The sequence below is a fragment of the Melanerpes formicivorus genome, unplaced genomic scaffold, assembly GCF_026170545.1.
Source record: "Melanerpes formicivorus ecotype bairdi unplaced genomic scaffold, bMelFor1.0.p_v2 SCAF_2, whole genome shotgun sequence".
NCBI lineage: Eukaryota > Metazoa > Chordata > Aves > Piciformes > Picidae > Melanerpes > Melanerpes formicivorus.
The window spans coordinates 31,250,819-31,273,717 of NW_027142354.1; the positions used below are offsets into that span (position 1 = coordinate 31,250,819).

Below are 22,899 nucleotides of genomic sequence, written 5' to 3' on the forward strand. Positions count from 1 at the left end.
TACTGAAATTAATATGTTCTTTTTCTCTTATTTCTGTGCCCATTCTCATTTACATACTTATTTTACACTGGGTTAATGATAGAACAGTTAAACTAGTTTCTGGGATAAATGAAGCTATATGGAAGGCTAAGAGTTTTTTGAAGTCTGTTGTTTACTGCTCTACTGTTTCATGTTTCTCTAATAATATTTCATATAGGTTAGGAGAGAAACTGTCAAGACCTGAAGGATTTTTTTTCACTGTTGATTTCTTTGCTTGTCTTAAAATATATCAAGTCTAAAACTTTGCGGGCAATCAGGCTTAAAAGTGCTATTTATGCAGGCTTAAAGTAACATATAAGACAACAGTAATTATAAGTGACTGCTGTGTAACTCCTCAGGTTGTCAGTAGTTCTGAGAGACTGGTTTTATTTATTTTTCTTGTCTCTAGTCTACAAAAATTCTTTTGAGGTTCCCATTGTGGCAGAACTTGCAGGTGACCTGGGATTATATTTTAGGTCAGTTAAGCGTCTTACTACTTACAGGGAGAAAACTTTCAATCTTTGGGGTTTGGTTTTTACTTTTTATTAACTAAAATGGAATCTGAAAAGAACTGGGATCCTAGTCTCTGAAACAAACTTAGCCTAGGGATAAGGAATTCAAATGGTTTAGGAGCAGAAGCTTCAAGAAACCAAATCTGAATAAAATAGTTCCCTTCTACTTACAGCTTTACAATCTGGCATTTATAATGCAAGCACCTTTCTTCAAAGAGCCATGCTCCCTGCTGATCTTATGTTTGTTTATTGAAACTATTTGAATTGCAATAATTATTTATTTCTGCATGGGGTTTGGTTTTTGGTTGTGTGTGGGGTTGTGGGTTTTTGTTTTTTTTTTCTTTTTTTGTTTGTTTGTTTTTTTCTTTTGGTCACCCTCATGGTTATGACAAAATGATCTGGTTAATTAGATGTGTCTTAACTCTTGAGGATAAAAAGATCTAAATAATCCAGCTGCCAGCACAGCACAGGCTGGTGTAATCCATCTGTTGTACTGTGTCATTGAGTGGGAGATCACTTGAATGCGTCCAGAGAAGGGCAACAAGGCTGGTGAGAGGCCTTGAGCACAAGCCCTATGAGGAGAGGCTGAGGGAGCTGGGGTTGTTTAGCCTGGAGAAGAGGAGCCTCAGGGGTGACCTGATTGCCCTCTACAACTACCTGAAGGGTGGTTGTAGCCAGGAAGGGGTTGTTCTCTTCTCCCAGGCAACCAGCACCAGAACAAGAGGACACAGTCTCAAGCTGCGCCAGGGGAGGTTTAGACTCAAGGTGAGGAGAAAGTTCTTCACTGAGAGAGTTGTTCGTCATTGGAATGGGCTGCCCAGGGAGGTGGTGGAGTCACTGTCCCTGGAGGTGTTCAAGAGGGGATTGGACATGGCAGTTGGTGCCATGGTCTAGTCATGAGGTCTGTGTTGATAGGTTGGACTCGATGATCCTGGAGGTCTCTTCCAACCTTAGTTATACTGTGATACTGTGATCAGCACACATCTACCTTTCAGACAATGCAGTGCACTGTACTGTTTATTTTCAGGGATTGTTTGTTCAGAGCTATCTTGGGGAGCTTTTTTCCTTGTGGTGAGAAATATTGATTATTGCAAGAATGCACCTTCAGTACGGTAAAAGCTACTCAACCAAGGTTTGATCTTGTAGTCTGAGGACAAAACTAATATCCAATACTAATTCCACTTCTTCAGAAGTTCCCCTTGATGCTATTGACAAGTTTGGTAGCTTGTGAGTCAGCTTCTACTGCTGTAAAACTGAAACATTGCAATGAGCATTGGGGATAAGTGAAATGTGCGAATTAATTAGATGGATGCTCTTTTGTTTGAATGTAAATCAAGTGTCCATCAATACTTCTAATCTGACAATCTCTGTATGCTGAAAATATCTGTTAAAATGTTGTCTCTCCTCTTCTTAAGGTTGATCTGCAGTTATGAGAAGTAACTTTGAAAATGAGACAACATCAAAGACAGAAACCTGAATAAAGTTCACATTTCTCTGACTAAATTAAATGCTCACTGTGGCACTATTTTATGCCATTTGGTGGGCATGTGTGTTCAAACATTTTACACTCTGTTTAGAAGAGAGGCATCTATTTACAAAGAAATTGGGAAGATCATCCTTCCAAGCAATTGTATGATGCTACTACTACCAGATGCTGACATATTGGGAGACCTGAGGAAACTTACATTGCCATCTTAAGGCTGTTTAACTATATGCTACTATTCTCTGTGAATGCTTGCAGTCAGTTAGCAGCATAGACTCATTAATTCTGACAGAGAAACTAAAAGATAAAGGCTTTAGAAAAAAAAAAAAAAAAAAGGCAAGCCCAAGATCATCTAAATGTGTTCTACCCAGACAGGCAATTTCATGACACTAAGTGACAAATTACTGAAAATTATCAGATTAGTATAAGACATTACCTTCTAAAACTAAACTCTAATATGTCTTTGTTTTCCAAATATTCCAGAATTAACAATAAGAACTGCCATTCTGTTAATTTTCAGAATAATACCACACAAGCTGAGATAGATATAGATGAATGTATAGACATGTGTGTGTTATATATGTGTGTGTGTATATATGTATAGACTGGGACTAAATTTCAGAGGTGTGTGGGATTTTTACTGCCTGAAAATTTAGTTTAGAAAGGTCTCTAGATAAGTCACTCATCTGAGAAACTAGGATGTCAGACTCAGTAGAGGAGGTAGCAGAAATCGGAGCTTTTATGTTTGGAGACCCTGGGTGTGTTCTATTTATTTAGGTCAGCTGTGTGTTGGACATCTGATATGCATTTGGAAAACTTGACATTTGAATGAATTGGATATAACCTACAGGATTTTGGTATGTGTGCATATGCAAGCGTACAACCTTTACCCAGCAATATTTCTAGATCAGTTGGATATTGTACACACACAAGCCTATCAGTGCAACACAAATGCAGTCAGGTCAGCAGTTCCAGACTGAGCATTCAACTCATTAGATATGGAACATGTACAACCTCTGTGGGACATGCTGGACATCATTCTATAGCCACCTCTGGACTGTTTTTCCTGATACATTTTTCACACACAAGTCATCTAGACAAAGCAAGGCTTAAGCTTCCACCTTTCTTTCTTTCTTTCTTTACAGAAAGAAGACTGTTCCACAGTACCTGGGTCCTGGGTAAGAACTCTAGGCAAGACAGAGTTCCCTCATATCTCTTTTATACCCCGTAGGTTTCTGCTCTGGAATTGTCATTTGGCTTAAAAATTAACCTTCTTTTCATTATGTGACTTAGGGTTTTTGTTTTGTTTTTGTTTTCTACCTGGGTCATCTGGTTCTTGTCAACTGCTTTTGACCATCTTTTACATGTATGAAAAATTAAGTCTTTCTTTGCTTATTCTTCTCAGAGAATTGTCTCATTTTCATTTCTTATTGGACTTAATCTAAAATATATATTTGTCCCTTGTTGAGGATAGTGCAAATGTCCTTTGGATTAATGTTTTTTGATACAGTCCTTTCTGATCTAGAGGAAACTTCTTTCTAGGTAAAATGAAGAAATCTAATTAAACTAGTCTGAGGGCGTCTTAAAAGTCAAAATTAAAATTATCTCTACATAATTACTGAAGCATATAAATAGTCAGGCTTTGGTTTTGTTTGATTTGTTTGGGTTTTAAGCCAAATGTATGTAATTTCCTCTGGATATGTATTTCTGCATTCACAGTGAAACCTTGTTTGTTCATAATATGCTGTTTCTGTGAAAATCTGAATATACTGATTGTTAGGTAACAACATAATAGCATATCACTAGGTTGATTTAAATGCCATGTCTCAAAGACTATCAAAAACTTGTTTCTTAGGACACATGATAAAAGTTTCTTTAATCAATATGTTTTTGTTTATCTGAATTGCTTAATTATTTAACTTGATTTCCTTTTCTTTTTTAACTTAAAAAAATACATCATCTCTTGAAAGAAATTTCATGATCTACAGGGTAAACTCTCTTGTACAACAGAGAATTCAAGTTTTTTTCTGCAATTCAGGTAGAATTTCAGGATTCAAGAATTCTCTCTCTTGTGAAAAGTTTAATGCAGTCTTCACATATACAAGTCTAAGTGCTGAACTGTTCTGAAATCAGCCATCATGACATGGTTCTGAAGAAATTTGCCTTAATAATGCATCTAATTCTTCTGATTTCAGTATGATTGTGACAAGAATGAATCTTCCAATTCTAACAGAATTCAAACCCTGTATCTATCATAAAAGCTCTTGTGAAGTATACTTACAGTGTAAAATGAGAGCTTAGGATAGTTACAGTGTGGAGAAAATGGATTTATTTCCAAAAAACTGAAAATGGGTGTGTTGCTTTAGTTAATGATAGGAACACATTTGCTTTGATAATGTTGCCATTTGAAGAACTGATAGGCCTTACTGTATTTGCAGGTGACTAGTAGAAGGATAAGAGCAGATGAAACAAAGAGAAAATAGAATATTCCCTTTCTCCTTCACAAAAACTTTCTGCTATAAAGTGTTGAATTATTAAAGGAATCCGAGTGGATTTGAAGCATCATCAGTCTCTAGTGGAAATGTCTTTTTCAGCCTTTTTTCCTTGCTATAATATTGTTTCTTAATACATTTGCTATGTTCATTGCTTCACTATTAACTGGAAGAAAAAAGTTCCTTTCTCTGTTTTATATTTCTCTTCAAAGTTTGGAAGGGAAACCAGTTTTATTCCATAACTGCCAATTCAAACTGCTGTTCCAGGAAGCTCAAACAATGTAGGTCCTCCACATTGTAAGTTTTGACAAAAAGTGTTGCAGAATCAAACAGTATTTGGTTTAAATGTAGCAGTTGCTGTTTTACTTACAGAATTGCTTTAGGAAATACAGGAAACTCTAAGGTTTCTCTAAACAGAAAATTTCAGTTTCACATTTGAAAAACAATCCTGTGCAGAAACAAGTTTTTAGGTATTAGTGAACATATATTCCATTGATAGTCCTGGAAGTTACAACTTCGTTTTCCAATTTTTAAATGATTCATGTGTCAAAGGATGAGATGAAAAACACCTTTTCCTGAAAGAAATCAAGGAAATTAGTACATCAGGTATTGTATCTCTGTAAAATCTCAATATTTGAAAGATTTCCTATAATTAAGTTATAGTCTCATCCATGAAGCTTGCAATGTTATAAAAGGGAACAAAAAGGCACAAAAAACCTGTTTTGCTGAAACCATTTGGAAAATTGGTTGCATGGCAAACTTAATTAAATTAAATGCTGGGAGTGATGACTAATAAACTGAATTAAAAACAACAAAAAGTACTAAATAGTAAATGTGTCTAGCTAGAAAATAGTAAGTTATGAAAGTTTCTTAAAAGGTTTTGTGTTGAAAAGCCATTTCTGTTCTACCTCCTGTTCAACTTCCCTGAATAAGCACAAATGGCTATTTTCAGACTAGGATATGTCTTTTGGAATTTCTTTAAGTACAGTTTGTTACTGGTGTTTATTTAAAAACATAAGAATTACTATGTCATTTAAAGCTAATGGTTTCTCTACTCAGACTACATAAGGCAGGGTCACATGTTTCCATGAAAGATTTTTTGAAAATGTAGAAATTGTCAAATACAGAACAACCATTCCAGACAGGAAGCTTTTTTTAATGTTACTTGTTAACAGTTTGTCACTTGTCAGAGGAGTTTCATATTTGGGGTAGGAAGAACGTTCTCTTTCAGTTTTGTCGTCTTTTCCCTCCCAAGCATACTGTCTGGAGAAAAGCATGGTTACTGTGTTCTGAGATTAGCTGTTTTAAAAAAGTGAACATTTGTTGTGTTCTGCATTCCTAATCTGTATTGTATCACTAGACTGTATATTACAATCCTAAGATCAGTGGTATGTTGAGTCTTACATAGATTGCATCCCTTTGAAGAAATGGTTAACATATATCCAGTTAACAGACTTAAACTAATGCTATGTCCTCCTCACTGCCATGTCTGCATATGCCTGTGCACACAAACACTTGCAGTACCAGTGATCAGTTGTTGGTTGTTTTCTTGGTGAAGCTATGTGGGGAAAGGGGAGGGTTGCTGATGATTCTCGTATTTTCACAAACATAATCACAGTCTAAAACATGCTTGTATTGATGAAGGTAGTTTCATGTTTAAGTAAGCAGTTTTCCTAAACTATCTTCTTTCACTGTAAGATGCAGCTAGCCAAGAATATTTATTTACAAGTACTTAAAATTACTGGATATGTCTGAACTTCTGGAGTACAAATATTCTTGATATAAATCTACTTTTTACATGGTGATGAATGTTATCTATTTTGTACTTATTTTCTTTCAAAGGATGATTTTGAAGTGAAATCTGAGGAGCGTGCCAGTGTCATCCAGCAACTTGAGCAAACCATAGAGGATCTGAGAAGCAAAATTGCAGAACTAGAGAAACAGTTCCCTGCTGCAGAAGTACAAACCGCTGTGAAGGAGCAGGAAAATCAGCACACACACGCAGTCTGCAGGGACCTCAGCAGCATGACTCTTCATACAAAAGAAGAGGAGACCACACACAAGACTGTGTCACAAGCAAGATCTGTACAAACGTCACCAATGGAGGATTATTTAACACATATAATGCCTTCAGCCAATGCACTGCCACAGCCACCAGCTCTACCACACTTAGAAAGTGGCAAAAGTGAAGGGCCAACTCAGAAATTGCCAGCTCTAGAACTACATCCCACATTTTGTTCTGAAATCTCTTTAGTTCTGTCACCGAAACTAATCTCAGTGCCCCTGAATCAAAGCCAATCAGTACAGAGTATGCAACAGTCACCTCTTCCAGGACCCAAAGTTAATTCATTCCTTGCATTTGAAGGAGAGACTAAAATGACAGCTTCTTCAAGTACTGTAGATGTGACTTGTATTGAACATCCCCCTTCTTTAGCCCCAGAATCCACATGTAGCATTCCCTCATCACTGCCAGCATCCCTGCCTGGAGCTCATGGTCCTTCCCTTGCCACTCCCATGTCCATGGCAGGAGTGCCACCCCCACCACCCCTCCCCTGCTCAGGACTCCCTCCCTCTTCTGGTCCAGCAGTACCACAGCTGGACCACTCTTTCCTAATTCCACCACCACCCCCCTCCTCCGCCTCCACCATTGCCAAGTGAGGAGACATCAATTCTGCCTCCTCACCCTCTTCTCCCATGTGCTGGAGTCTCACAACCACCTCTACCACCACCCTTGCCTGTAGCAGGAGTCCCACCTCCTCTGCACAGTTGGGGCATCCCTCCGCCACCTCCACCTCCTCTGCCTGGTGCAGGTGTCCCTCCTCCACCACCTCCACCTCCTCTGCCTGGTGCAGGTGTCCCTCCTCCTCCACCACCTCCACCTCCTCTGCCTGGTGCAGGTGTCCCTCCTCCTCCGCCACCTCCACCTCCTCTGCCTGGTGCAGGTGTCCCTCCTCCTCCGCCACCTCCACCTCCTCTGCCTGGTGCAGGTGTCCCTCCTCCTCCGCCACCTCCACCTCCTCTGCCTGGTGCAGGTGTCCCTCCTCCTCCGCCACCTCCACCTCCTCTGCCTGGTGCAGGTGTCCCTCCTCCTCCGCCACCTCCACCTCCTCTGCCTGGTGCAGGTGTCCCTCCTCCTCCGCCACCTCCACCTCCTCTGCCTGGTGCAGGTGTCCCTCCTCCTCCGCCACCTCCACCTCCTCTGCCTGGTGCAGGTGTCCCTCCTCCTCCGCCACCTCCACCTCCTCTGCCTGGTGCAGGTGTCCCTCCTCCTCCGCCACCTCCACCTCCTCTGCCTGGTGCAGGTGTCCCTCCTCCACCGCCACCTCTGCCTGGTGCAGGTGTGCCTCCTCCACCACCTCCTTTGCCAGGGCAGGGAATTCCACCTCCAGCCCCACCACCTCTTCCAGCACCAGCCCAAGGAAGCACATACCCAACAGTCCCACAGGGATGTGGGTTTCTTCCTCCTCCATTACCAGTTGGTTTATTTGCAATGGGGATGAATCAGGAGAAAGGGAGCAGGAAACATGTGATAGAACCTTCTCGGCCAATGAAGCCTCTTTACTGGACAAGAATTCAGCTTCACAGTAAAAGGTAAGTGATAGAGTTGTAAAGAGAGTGGTTTTTTCACTTTATGGCTGCCCTGATAGCATTGTGTGCTATTAGTCTTTTACTGCTAGGCAGGTCTCTGATAGAGCCTCAATACAAGCAATTTGATTTGCAGTTGGGTATATAAATGGGATACCTGTTTTCCTTAAAGCACACAAACTCTGAGTAATGTTATTTACATGTGAAAGCTTTCCAAGGGTAGTGTTTTCATCTGTCCTTTGGGGTTACATACTGTGTGCTGATCAGAGATCTGGGGGTGACTGTGTGCCACAAAGCATTCTGTGAGGTGATTTTTAGTATGTTATTTTTGTGCTTCCCCTTAGCTTTCCCCTTAGCTGTCTTCATAGCAACTTGCAAGTTTTGGTAGCATATTCCTTGTAGATGAATGTATGCTGAATGCATTTTATCCTCCAGTTTCCTTCTCCAGTGTCCTAAAGATCTAGTTATTTTTTATTTTAACCACTCACCCCCTTATACATTCAGTTGGCAGATTCAAACTGCAATTGGTTTGCCTGGCAGCATAAATGTATTCTGGTAGCCCTTACTTTACTATCACTTTGACGTACTTGGTTTTGGTAGTTGAAGCTTTTTTGATTGTAAAATGCCATTCTTGGTTGTGACAAGAAGTTTCCTTGTTAATTTTTTTCTTTATGCCTCTGAGTACTGATGAATTTCTTCTTTCAGGTTCTTGCTACTGTTACACAGGTGGTCTGCAGACAACTGACTATTTCTACTTCTCTTTGTGTCTGTGTCTATACGTTTTCTAGCTTATTTCTATTCCTGTGTATGTAAAGTGGGTGATGTAAGTGAGCTTGACCATTATCATGTATAAAAAAAGAAGTATGGGGGAGAATCTATAGTATGTCTTATCAAAATGCTGCTAGTAGAAGCCAGGCAATACCTTTTAAATTGCTGCTATTTTATTTCTTCATTCCTCCATTTATGACTTTATTTAGTTTGACATTGCCCTACATAGGTCTTTTGCTTAACTTTAGAGATTCTAGTGCTTCACTTGTGTGGGAAAAAATTGAAGAGCCTACCATAGATTATCATGAGTTTGAAGAACTGTTTTCTAAAACAGCTGTTAAAGAGAGGAAGAAACCCATTTCGGACACCATTACAAAAACAAAGAGCAAACAAGTGAGTACTTATTTAATTTCAGATCTTTTCTAGGCTGGCTTTTATATAAAGATGTATTTTTGCATGCAGCTGAGATGAATTTTGCCTGATGTGAAATTGTTACAGTAAAAGGAGAGAATGTAGGATGGGTTTTAAAGCTATATGTGTTAAAAACTGATGAATTTTTTTTATATAAATTACTTTTCAGCATTGTATTTTAACTTTTTTTTTTCTTTATCCAATTCAAAATTAACAAATATAAAACTAAAATAATTAGGTGCATATATGATGCTTTGAAATTTTCTGCACACATGCAATGAGTAGTATATAAATTATTCTGCCTAAATTTAACATTAAATGAGTTGCATATGAATTACCATGACTTTAGAGAAAAATTTTGTTTAAGATTCTAAGTCTTAATGTTAAATCAGTTGTAACAGTTCTAAGTTTGTGTCTCTGTGTATAATGAATATGAAGTTTATCCATACTGTAAATGACAGGCACAGCTGGAAAAAATCCAACATTAGCCAAATTGGTTTCTTGAAATAGAATGGTATACCGTAAAATAAAAATAGGAAGCATATTTTAAATGTGAAAGCTTAAATCCTGTGGTAAGAGAATTGAATCTAAATGTTGATGTGACTAGAGATCTGTAATCTTCTTGGTATCAGCATGAAAATAAAATTGTTGTGGTATAACAATTATTTTACGATTAATCTTTCAGAGAAGAATCATAAAGAGCAGTTACAATTCTTGTTTTATCTCATCCTTACATTCCTGTACTCAGTTCAAGACTGGTTTGTTTTGTTTTGTTTCCATCATCTTTATCATACAGGGTTTTTTACCACACTGGTTATATGGCAGTATTCTTCAAAATCTTCATGCAGCAGACCTTATGTTTGAATATGGCCTTTTCACCTAGTAGTGATCTTGCCCCACACACACATAGTGGGCAGCAATATAAACATGCAGCCACTCATTACAGTGCTAGCAACTTGCTATAGGCAGTGGAACTCATAGTTAAGTTAGAAGATTATCCCAAGATGTTGGATAAAACCTTTATCTGGATGGATGGAAAGGACAGTGCAGTCATGCTCATGTGGCTATTCATCATGTACCAGTGTGTTGTACTAATTGGGATGGGAGGAAAGGTAACAGTGCAGCAGCTACCTTGCTGTCCTGCAATAAATCTGCAAAGTTCTAGAATTCTGTTGCTCTTCCCTCCTTCTAGGAAAAGCCCTTTTAAATGTTTATGCTTAACTAAATTAGTATGATAGCTCTTTAAGTAAAAAGAAAAAGTGATACTGTGCCTATGCACTGTCAGACTATTCACATTTCATGGAGTTTGGTGATACAGATCTCTAAACAGTAAAAATTATGACTGTTTTATATAAACAATGGTTAGAGATAATGATGATGAATAAACATTAGATGTGGATTTTCATACCAGGAGTATTTCTTTTTCTTGCAATTAAAAATTTAGACACATTGTGAATAAATAAAATGTAGAGAAAACTAAATGAAAATGACCAATTGGTCTTTACTCCTTTGAAAGAATAAGTTGTTTATGACAAAAAGCTCCACACAAGGAACTTTAAGGTAATTTAAGTAAGTGCCATTACCTAGAACGAGCATTCCTGTGGGCTACCTGAAGTGACAGAAGAGAATCCACTGCATGTTTCTCTTCCTCTGGTGATTTAACAAATGCATGACTCTCCAAAAGAGAGAAATTGTCTAATGAAGATGTATGATTTGTTGAACTGGGGAAAATATATCAACTACATGGATAACCACAGGCTTTCATTTGAAGTACAATTAAAGCTATTTGTTGAAGATGTCAAAGTTAAGTGTTCAGGTCTTCAAATCCACTTTGGATTTTCATAGTACTGACATGAAACAACTGAAGTATAACATCTTCATGAATATATTCTATGTACACACTCTCAGCACTTTGGAATGCAGGCCTTAATTTTTTAAAATTCTCCCCATTCATACCAGAGTAAACACTTGGATAATGAAGTTGATCAATGTTTAGCAGAATAAACAATTATTTAGGGAATGCATGGCAGTAATTCCACATTTTATAGGAAGCACCAAGTCCTATTTAAGTGGTTACTGACTTACATGGTTTCTGTGATAGTTACAGGTGCTGTAAAGATCTTACAAATGGTGTTTCTGCAGTGATTTTTATAGGAATATGTTATGCAGAGCAGATGTGCTCTGTCACCTGCTGAGTTACAGAGAAGCACTGTACAGAGCAGAACCAGGACCCACAATGCCAACTCTGCTTTTTTCCAGAAATGCTCTAGTTTGACGTTTGGTTTGCCTCCTTACGTTGGTGTTCATGCATGCTGAGCAAATGCATTGCTTAGATGGATTGGATGTAAAATAGTAGCTACTATGGAAACAGTAGTCAGTAAAAAATGCCCGAATAACTTTCAAATGCATAAAATATTTGGTATTCTATGTAAACATTTGACTTTAGTAAAACAATATTTTTATTGTAAACTGAAATAAAAACACCCGAGGCCACAGGGTGGGGGGAGGAGAAAATTTAGCTAATCTGAAGAAAGATTGGATAGTTTCAGGATGTTTTAGTGTGTGAAAGAGTAAATATTTTGGAGTTCACTGCTGCACTGGACACAGCATTATTTATGATATATGGTATGGACTACATGCCTATATTTGCTTCTGCATATATAAATATACATGACACAATGATTTCTAAATGGTTATCCCTTTTAAGTAGTGAAAAATACCTATATTGTTGTTGCACCCTATCCAAGTATTGTTTCAAATTGTTTTTTCTTTGTCATGGTCACGCACAAGTAACTTTATAATAAAATAAAAATCAATAATAATTTTAAAAAAGCAATATTACATCTGAATGAAGCTGAGTGAAGGTCACATTAAAATCTATTCCAGAACATTAAATAAAGAGGAAAAAGGTGAAGTATTGTTATTTATTTGTCAATGCAGATAATTTTATTCTCTTATTTGGTGCTATAGTAAAAGCTGTGATTTATTTTACTGCGTTAATAGGTACATGTCAAATTCTCAGGCACTGTAAATATGTGCATGCTCACTCAATAAGAATGGATACTAAATCTTCAAAGAAAGTTCTTTATGGCCTATAATACAGGTGGGAATGCCATTGCTACCTATTAAAGTGGTCTGGCTTTCATTATAAATCCTTGTTGTTATAACTGCCAAAATCTAGCTCTTTAGACTGCAAGTGTTGTTGGATCAGGTTTTTATTTCCCCTCACGATCGATGTCTACTTCATTTTACCAATGTTAAGAAAGATAACAAAGTCTAGTTTTGTTCATGTCTGCATAGTTTCCTAGACTTGAAATACAGAAAATTTTATCAGAATATATGTCTTTCTAGTGGTGTGAAGAATTTCTTAAATTTTGCCACTCTGCAGGCTATAACTTGGTTCCTGTTGCTCAGAAGACACTTCAGGTATAATTTTAAAGAATTTTTTTCTAACCTTGTAGTGGCACATTGAAAACAGGAGCTAAGATGAGACAGGCAAAGAAAGATTAAGAGGAGGAACTTGGAAGGGAGTAAACACCTGAGAAAATCGGATGGGTGGAAATATAGAGCATAGTAAGTTTGATTCGGTGTCACCTCTTCTTCTGTCTAAAGTAATTTCTCTCAGAAACTTGTGAACCTGGGGTATTCTTGACCTGAATGTTCTTTTCAGCAACAGTAGATTTCATCAAACCTATGGTGTGTGATCTAAGCAAAGGATGAAAACTGACTCTTTAATGTCTTGTTCAGCCATGCCATGTAGTTAAAATACTAGTTCTGGCTGCATGACTGGATAGTATTTTTCACAGGACCCTTTCCATAAGTAGAATGGACTGTGTGGAATAAACACAGTTCATAGTGATTGCTTGGAAATAAAGCTGTTGCCTGAGGAAGAAATGCTTTTATTAATTGTTGCAGCACTTAGAAACCATGTTAACTAGTGAAGCAGGGAATAAAAAGATGGTTTTGTGATTAAAGCCATACACTCAAGAATGACAGTAAATGAAGTATAGCCAGTGTGTGCTGGATGGGATCAGTGGAAAAATGGTACATAATCTTGATATCACTCTCAGCATAAGAAGTATGCAAAAAAGAGGCTGAGCTGACTTGCATAGATTGCTTTCCTAACTTTTGAATAGTCATAATAAAAGCCTTACTGATAATCTTTTAACTGTTTGGGGGTTCTGTTTTTAAATATACACATAACCACATTGAACTTCTCAAGAACAGACCATGTGTTTGTAATCTGTCATGTAAAGGAAATAAAAATGTTAAAGAAATTCTCATATGGAAAGCCCACTATTAACCTATTAAGATTTTAATCTCTTTCTACTCCAGAAAAGTTTCATTTTGTTTTAAAAGACTGAGATGCAAACAAGATGTATAAAAAAAACAACAAAAAACAACACAGTTTAGTCCATGATTTCGTTATTTTTTAATTTTTAAGTTGAACATGAAGATGTTGTAGTAATAGAATACCTCTATAAATAAAATGGCACATAAGTAAACATTGTTAAACAAGGTAGATGCCATGTTGAGTTAACAAATTTATTCATGTTTATTAACAAGGAATGGCATAAAGGGGAAAATTTTCAGAACAAGAGAGTTTATTTCCACTGTAAACAGTGGAGGCACTGTCTTAAGGACCTTTCTGTATCCACACTTACCTACCTGTGTCAACAACACAACCACTTGCTGTGATTTTATGTGCTCTGTAGAGATACAGCTGGGGTTCTCCTGCCCCCTGCCACACATGGATTTTAGAGGACTTCATGATGTTGGGTTTTTTTTTTTATTTATACAAATAATTTCATAATTTATTAGATATCTCACTTATGTGGCTTATTATTTTTGTGACATGATTTATGAATGTGATCTCTGTATGGTTTATTGCATATTTCATAGTTATACTTGTTTTGTAGTGACAAAGTTGTCTGTAACAAATGCAGTTTGTAACTGACTGCATCTATATATCAAATACAAGTACCTGTTCTGGTTTCCCAAGCTGATGGTCTTTGTTAACCATATGCATTTCTCAATCTTACTTCCTTCCTGCTTTCTTTTCTTTGAATTGTATATTTGCAACATTAAAAGTAAACACATGACAACCTTGCAAACTCATCCTGTGCTCTAAGAGCTCTGAAGTTTCTTTATTTTGTTCAAGTATCCTTGCTAGCATTGCAAGGTTCTGCTGATGAAACAACCTTCTTTAGATGCTAATGCTCCTGATTATGAATTCTGTGTAGCTGAGAAAGGTTGTATTTATTTCTCAACCACTGGAGCTGTGTAGAGTGTATGACAGTGGCTTCATGTATCTCTGAGTCTGGAAGACCTCTGCAGGGGAAGGTCTTACTGTAAGTTTGTTCAGATAAAGAGGAAAAACAGACTTTGGATCAGAGCAAGTGAGCTGCAGCTGTTCTGTAAAACTGATAGTTGTGTATCTAAAAAATGTAACCTAAATCTTGAACCCCAGCCAACCCCAGCTGTACCTGATGCTATAGAGGCATCTCAGAGCCAGCTTTCCAGGCAAGTTGGTGATTTCATGTTTCCGTAGCCAGTAGTTCTATATGTTTCACATAGTTTCTTCTCCATATTTCCATGGTGCTTCTGATACCCTCAGTGCAATAAATATAGTGTTGGATGACATAAGAGTAAGGCGGGGGGGGGGGGTGGGGGGGCAGGAAGAAAATGTGAAGATAGCAGTATACTTTTCTTCTCCCATCTCTCTGTCTGGATTTTGCTAAGGAGTCAAGATGCAACATTTTTCAGTACAATTGTTTTTAAACGTTATCAAGAAACTTAGTTATTTGAGAATCACATAGAGATTACATACAGATTGAATGTGTTTCACCCGGAAATTAAAGTTTAGTAACTTAAGTGGAAATATACTTGTCTGCATTACTCTCAGCTCCTACCTGACTTACAAGTGTAAAAGATTTTTATTGTCAGCCTGAAAAAAAAGGCTTTAAGGTTTCTTAATTTTTCAAAAAATTATTATTTTTAGAGAAATGTTGATTTTCACGTATTTTGGTTATAGTTATATTTTGTTACTTTGTGCAGACAGAACAAAAGAATTCTTATACTTGTTTGGAGTAGGTACAGTGGATAATGCCCTACTTTTGACTAACTATATGTCACCCTTTAAAAGTAGAAACACCAAAGCTTTTACAGCATGAAGGATTCATCAGTTTGTTATTGGTATCTTCTTTACCCCATTTCTTTGGGATTTTTTTGGTTTGGGGATTTGTCTTATGTTCTGTTCACTTCTTAGTCCCCTCCCCCAATTTGATATCCTAATATCTTATAAAAAAAAATTAACTGTTGATTGGAAATATATTTGGGCATGCAATATGTTTAGCAAGAGTTTGCAAAAGTGCCTGCAACTAAAGAATTTAATCATTATCTCCATCTACTACTCCAGTCCTTAAAGTTAGAATATTATTGTAATTTTTTTATTAAGGAATATTTTAATATTGTTCTGGCTCCTGTTGAGGAATACAAAGCTCATCCACTTACTACTGTATATGTGAGTATAAGCGACTAATTTTTTTCCGCTCTAATGCCATAAGTGAGAAATATTAACTGGGGGATCAATCTTCTACTTCTGTACCAGTTTTGTGATATTAAATCAAACAATACTATTTTAGTGATAAAACAGCATAACAAAGCATGAAGGGTTTCTCATCATTAAAAGCATAGTAGGGTAATAGGTAAAATTAAAGTAAATGTCATGTTTAACCCTTAAGTTACAGCAGCCACAAACTGGCAGATCCAACTGCTTAATGGCATTCATTTGCATACCATGTCATCAACTTGTTTCTCGAAGTATATGACAAAAAGAATTTTGAAAACAGAGGTATCTCCTTATAGATTGTGAGACTCTTCAGTGGAGAAAGTAACCAGTTAGCTTATGGGGGATTCCATGTTTGATTACGAGACAGGTATGCTCAAAATTGTATTTTGTGATTCACGTTCTGTGGTAAAAGTTGAGTTTGGCTAAATCATTATGTGCCAGATAAACACAGATAAACTGTTAGACAGGACTGGATGCTGTTTGGAGGGGTTGATTTAAGTTTTATTAAGTATTAATTAGAAATGTTTGATCTCCTTTTATACCTAATGGCCTCACTACCTGAAACAATCCAAACCACACAAAACCCACAACTCATAAAAGCACAACATTATTCTGTTATATCTACAAGTAGTCAAGGACACACCTGCAAAAGATATGGTGTCCCGTTTTGTGACTGACAATTTTACATTTGAAATATACTTGAATCTGCAGAAAAGATCTGCTGATACAATACCTAGTGAAAAGGTTGACTGGTTTACTGCCCTTTAGAGTTTCTGCATCCTATGTTACAAGTCCTTGTACAGTGGAGTTTTCTGCATGCGACCTTTTGTAACATACCTTTCTTATTCTTTACTAATGAGAGCCTTAGGATAATTGTTTTTAGTGATGGAAGCTGGAATCGGAACCAGAGAGCAAAAATCACTACAAAATTCCATGCATTAACTAAATATTATTTTGGGGAAAGGGAATCTTCATATTTTTGCTTCAGGGTCCTAACCAAACATGTGTCTTGAATTACCTTTCACAAAACATCTCTTTGATTGTTTTTGCTTGTGTTATACAATCAAGAATAAATTTGGCATGTAGTTTGTTTGCTGCTTAACAACGAGGACTACTCAATAATTAGAAAGTTTGTGCTAGACTTCAGGCTGCAGATAATATCTCTAACCTCCTTTTCTTTTTTTAACATTTTGTTTTAAGTGAAGTTCCAGAATTTAAACAGAAAGGAGCTGTGTATTGTGTCTGAGGCTTTAGATCTTGTAGAGATTGGATTTATCAACCGTTTGTTGTTCCACCTTTAAATGGCGTCACTCGTCTGCAGGCTGTAGGCCCAGACTATGCAGCTGATTTATTTTATTGTTTTATTTTTATATGTGGGAGTTGCTTTAGGCACTTATGTTAACATTCATATTTTCTGAATTAGTGTTGTATTGTTAGAGACGTTCCATTGGAAGAAATTAGTATTAAAGTTGACATAAACCCTCCATTTAAAATAAAGGCAGACAAAACTGGTAGCTGCTACATGAAAACACTTTATCTGTTGCTGTTCTGCACTTATTCACCTGACAGTCATGCTCTTCAGTACTCTCCACATCATTATGGTACAGAATTTTGGCAACAAAGACAACCTATTTTTTTCCTTTTTCCTCCTCTGATCACTTGAGACATTCAGTAAATAATTGCTCACTTTCAACTTGCTTTCAGAAAAAGCATATTCTTTTTCTCTTTTTCCTGAAAACTTAGTGATAGAACAAGGGGGAATGGAATGAAGCTGGAGGTGGGGAGATTCAGGCTGGATGTGAGGATGAGAGTGGTGAAGCACTGGAATGGGTTGTCCAGGGATGTGGTTGAGGCCCCGTCCCTGGAGGTGTTTAAGCCCAGGCTGGATGAGGCTCTGGCCAGCCTGATCTAGTGTGAGATGTCCCTGCCCATGGCAGGGGGGTTGGAACTAGATGATCCTTGTGGTCCCTTCGAACCCTGACTGATACTATGATACTATGATTTTAGAGCACAGAATTTCAATGGATTTGCTATAGCACTAAATCTGGTCCTATAGCATTAACAGGAATTGTGCCTCTTAAGAAATCACATTCTAGACTACATCATAGCAACATTATTTATTTGTTGCTTTCTTCTCTACTGTTCATCCCTTGCTGTATTTGTAGACCTGATCTCAGTAGCTCTCTGATGTATTCTACTGTGTTAGAAACGGCAATTTCACAATTTGAGGCAAATATACTACTTTATGGGTGCTGACACCATTAGAAGCAGCAGAGTCCAAAGAACAGATTCTTGCTCTTTGGGTCTTCAAGAGAGTGCAGTGTAGATTTGCTTCCTTTGAAAAGGTCAAGATGTGGATTCTTCCTAAGCACTTTCACACCTGAATGCTGTTATAGTATTGTTTTGGGGAAGACCACTTAAAGTTATTTTACTTCCTGTTCTCTTTTGTTTAGCTTTACTCCTAGCCAACATAGTAGTCTACATTATTTCCATTTCTAGTTCATTTTCGCAGAATGTGAGTGACAGAAATGTACACACACAGCCCAGATGAGTTCTTGCCATTTTGTATGATTATAGTTCTTTCTTTTATATAACTTTTGCAATGGGTTTGCATTCCGTTTTTAAACAACTTTTTTTATCTTTGGCCAGCTTTTGGATAGTTTTCTTGCTCAAAACAAAGGCAACAAAGGACTCCCTCTATATGCTGATGACAATACCAAGCTTAAATTATTCTGCTAATTTGAGAATAATGGCAGGGACTGGAATCAATAGTTTCCCTAACATCTTCCATAACAAATTCAGTTTGGTTAGTGTTGGAGTGGGCAGCTTTAAGAAGGTTTTGAGCTGTTCTTATGTAACATACTACATTGTCTCTTTGTGTTGCTCTGCCTTTTCTGGATATATGGTTTGATAGCAACAGCAGTTAAACAGTTTCTGGATTTTTTTTTTTTTAAGATTTGTCCACACTTTTTGTTGTTGTTGCCATATATATGTGTGTGCGTATAATGCAAGATACCTGCGTGGTTGTGACGGGAGATTTACACTGCAATGTAGTAATTAAAAAGTATTAGAAAGTATTGATCCATATCTTGCTACCCAAGATCTATTTTATTTGTAAAACTTCTGTATCTGCATGTAAGTAAATACATACTAGCCTCTTGATGCAAATGGTGCATGAGCCAACTAGAAGAGGTGCACTGGACCTGATACTCACTAACAAGGAGAGTCTAACTAAAGCGATGAAGGTTGAGGGTAGCCTTGGCTGCAGTGATCATGAGATGGTGAAGTTCAGGATCTTGCCTGGCAGGAACAGAATATCAAGCGGGATCACAACCTTAGATTTCAGCAAGGCCAACTTTGGCCTTTTCAGGCAATTGCTAGGAGAAATCTCATGGGACAGGGTACTGAAAGGCAATGGGGCCCATGATAGTTGGTTAATATTCAAGGACCACTTCTTCCAAGCTCATGATCAGAGCATCCCAACAAGTAGGAAATCAAGAAATGGAGCCAGGAGACTTGCATGGTTAAGTAGGGAACTGCTAAGCAAACTCAAGTCTACAGATCATGGAAAGAGGGGCTGGCCACTTGGGAGGAGTACAAGATGGTTGTCAGAGGATGTAGGGAGGCAACTCTACTCAGTCCTGGTGAGGCTACATCTTAAATAATGTGTCTGAGTGTGTTCTGAGTCACTCAATTCAGGAAGGACAGGGAACTACTTGAAAGAGACCAGTACAGAGCCACAAAATGTATTAGGGGAATAGAGTATCTCCCTTATGGGGAGAGATTGAGGGAGATGGGTCTCTTTAGTCTGGAAAAGAGAAGACTAAGGGGTGTCCTCATTAATGTTCATAAATATGTGAAGGGTGAGTGCCAAGAGGATGGAGTCAGGCTCTTCTCAGTGATGCTCAATAACAGGACACGGCGCAATGGGTGGAAGTTGAGGCATAGGAATTTCCATGTAAACATGAGGGAAAACTTTTTCACTGTGAGGGTAATGGAACACTGGAACAGGCTGCCCAGGGGAGTTGTGGAGTCTCCTTCTCTACAGATATTCAAGACCTGCCTGGATGCACTAGATGATCCTGTTCTGGTAAGGGGATTGGATTAGATAATCTTTCAAGGTCCCTTCCAGCCCCTGACAATCTGTGATTCTTTTTGCAACAAGAAAATCTCATATTATTTGTCTCTGCTTTATTTCAGTATCAGGCTTAAATGAGATTTATAGTTCATTAAAAATCATTAAGATTGATTAAGATTGACAGTGTAGCACACTTTAATCACATTTTTCTGAATTACATTAGTTTTCCTTTGAATTCAGACAATCTGAATATTATGTCCTATTTCAATCCATTTCACTTCAGTTTAAAATTCCTAATGATAAATTACATGAACTAATTGCATAGGAATTTCTTGCTAATGTCCAACAGATGATGTCAATAGCAATGCCTTGAATTTTGGTCCTTGTCTTTGTGGTTAATCGCTGTGGCATATTTGGTTTCTGAATTTAAAATTTTCAGTTCATGAGCAGAATTTTGTATTTTCACTTCACTGGAACTAGTCAGGAATCTATAAGGAAAGAAGAATGAAATACTGATTGTACGTGTCTGAAAACTGAAGTGAATGAAAGTTCACCACATGGTAAACAACTTGTGTGTAGTTTCATGTGTATTTAGTAAGATGTGAATTGGTTCATGACATTCTCTTCTGCTTAAATTAATTCTTCTTTCTCTAATCTCATTTCTAGTAACTAACTTCTAGAAAATTTTGCCAGATGACACAGAACCTTGGTGCTAAGACAGCAACTATGCAACCCGAAAAAATGTGTATGCTTTTTAACTTTAGTGTAAAAAGAACTTGGTATTACACCTCTTTCTTCCAAGTGACTCACAAAGGTTTTCTTCAGTGGGTTTACTACAGTGTAAAGCTCATCAACTTGAATAGATTAAATATTAACTTTTTCCATCTATGCAATAGTGGTAGCCCTGTGTTGAAACGTAATTTATCTGGAATCATATAATTTCAAGATAAGGTTGTTTTCGTCTTTTTCTTGGCATTACTTGCTTCTCATACCAATGATACATCATTTCCAGTGGGCTGAATTCTAACATCTTAGAGTCCTGTGGAAGACAGTCTGTGAACTGTTGCTCCTGTTCTTGCTATGAAATATGTATACAATTGTATTGCAGTAGCTAATTTCAAATGCCTAAAGCAGGAGGTTTTGATGGCTCAATGTTTTTTAATTAAAAAAAAAAAAAAAAAAAAAAAAAAAGGTGGGGGGAAAAAGAAAGAAGCTTTGAGACCTTTTATATTCCCTGTAAGCAATCAAGGAAAAACCCAATATGTACATGGTTATTTTGCTTTTAAAATACAATTCATATTGGCGCCTACTACATCAAACATTCAAATAAAATGCAAATTCTCACAGTTTTAGTTTACATCAAAGATGGAAATCATTGTGTAGTTTTGGAAGCCAAAGCAATTCCAAGATAGACACAGTTGAATTTTTTATTTACATATGACAGCCTGTTTCATACACTTAGTAACATCAATAAGAAGTTGAAAGATCATCCTAATGAAAGTAAATTTTATAGTGATTCTTCCAAGATTAAGATTCACCCAGATGACAGTTACACTTGTGATGGATATATGCAGGAAAAACAAACTTAATGAAATTATTCATTTTAAAATATGTGTGTATATATATAGACTACAAGGTCCTATTTCTTGAACTTGTAATTAGTAACGTGAACTATCCTGTACATTTCCCTGCAGATTAGTATTAATAGTTGGGTTTCTTTTGGCAGGTTGTCAAGTTGTTAAGTAACAAAAGATCTCAAGCTGTTGGAATATTAATGTCTAGCCTTCACTTAGACATGAGGGACATTCAGCATGGTAAGTGAAATAAATATTATTGATTCTGGCTCAGATCACATAATAATCTAAAAATGTCAATTATGTCTTTCTTTTGATATCTAAAATAGATTAGTAAGAGGATTTTTTTTGCACTTTATTATTGTGAAAATATTTTCTTCCAGCGTTTATTTTCCTCATGCTAGTTACATATTTCCTTATCCTCCACAGAAGATAAAATGTTTATTTGCAGCCAGCTACAGCATTTGACTTCAGTTATCTAAGTGGTACACAATATAGACATTTTGATTTTGGTGTTACTGAAGAATAAAGAGTGATGTGTTGTTGATTTTTGAACCGGCCTTAGTACATACCCAGAGAAGTGAATTACAATATTTAATTGAGCTGCTATATATAATAGCTCCTATGTTTGGGTTAGCAAACTGTGGAATTCTTTCATCTTCAACAGCATTTTTTGTTAAGGGAGTTCTTTGGGGGGAGTGTAATACTTTTCACATTTATGTATAGAGACAGTAGTGCAAAAAAGGTGAAAAGTGGAATTGCATTTATATTCAGAGCATCCCTTATGTTTCCCAAAGGCTTTAGTTAGATTTGAAGCAGATTGAATTATCCTGTGAAGTGCCAGCTTATCTATTAAATAAATGTGGTTTCAAGTATAACACAGACTTCATAAATCACAAAAACATCTTGTGAACTTCCTAGGATATGTATTTACAGATATGTATTCAGTTTACTATGATTTGCTTATTTTGTGATATTTTTCATAAATAGAACAAATTTCAAAGCACTCTGTCAGCTGGTGAGTAATCCTTAATCACAGTTTTAAATTTTTATTAAACTGTTTTGATGGTTGCTAGATTTCCTCAAGCTGAAGCACTTAAGATGGTAGTCATAGAGCAAGGCGCCAGTACTGGCGCCAAGAAGTACTTGGTATTTCTAAAGCTGGCAGATGTAGTTCAGTTAAGTCATAGAGCAAAATCTGAAAACAATGATATGGTCCTTTCCTTCAGTCAAATATTCAATTTGGTTTCAGTTAATAATGAGAACCTTATGAACAAAGGAGTCCGCCTAACATCTGTGTCTGTGGTAAAGCCAACACAAGTTCATTGAAAATTTGCTTGCTTAACATGCAACACTAACAATAACATGGCATGAATGTCAGTAGTTGAAGGGGTCAAACAATATTAT

General features: G+C 37.0%; 1 protein-coding gene across 1 annotated transcript in view; it reads left to right on the plus strand.

Annotated features, from left to right (window-relative positions):
- The window catches only part of FMN2 (formin 2), a 164,650-nt gene that overhangs the window by 47,500 nt on the left and 94,251 nt on the right, over window positions 1-22,899 (plus strand). Inside the window, 5 exon segments of the mRNA XM_068155191.1 lie at window positions 3,159-3,191; window positions 6,348-7,132; window positions 7,134-8,096; window positions 9,107-9,251; window positions 21,645-21,732. Coding sequence (XP_068011292.1) covers window positions 3,159-3,191; window positions 6,348-7,132; window positions 7,134-8,096; window positions 9,107-9,251; window positions 21,645-21,732 — 2,014 coding nt within the window.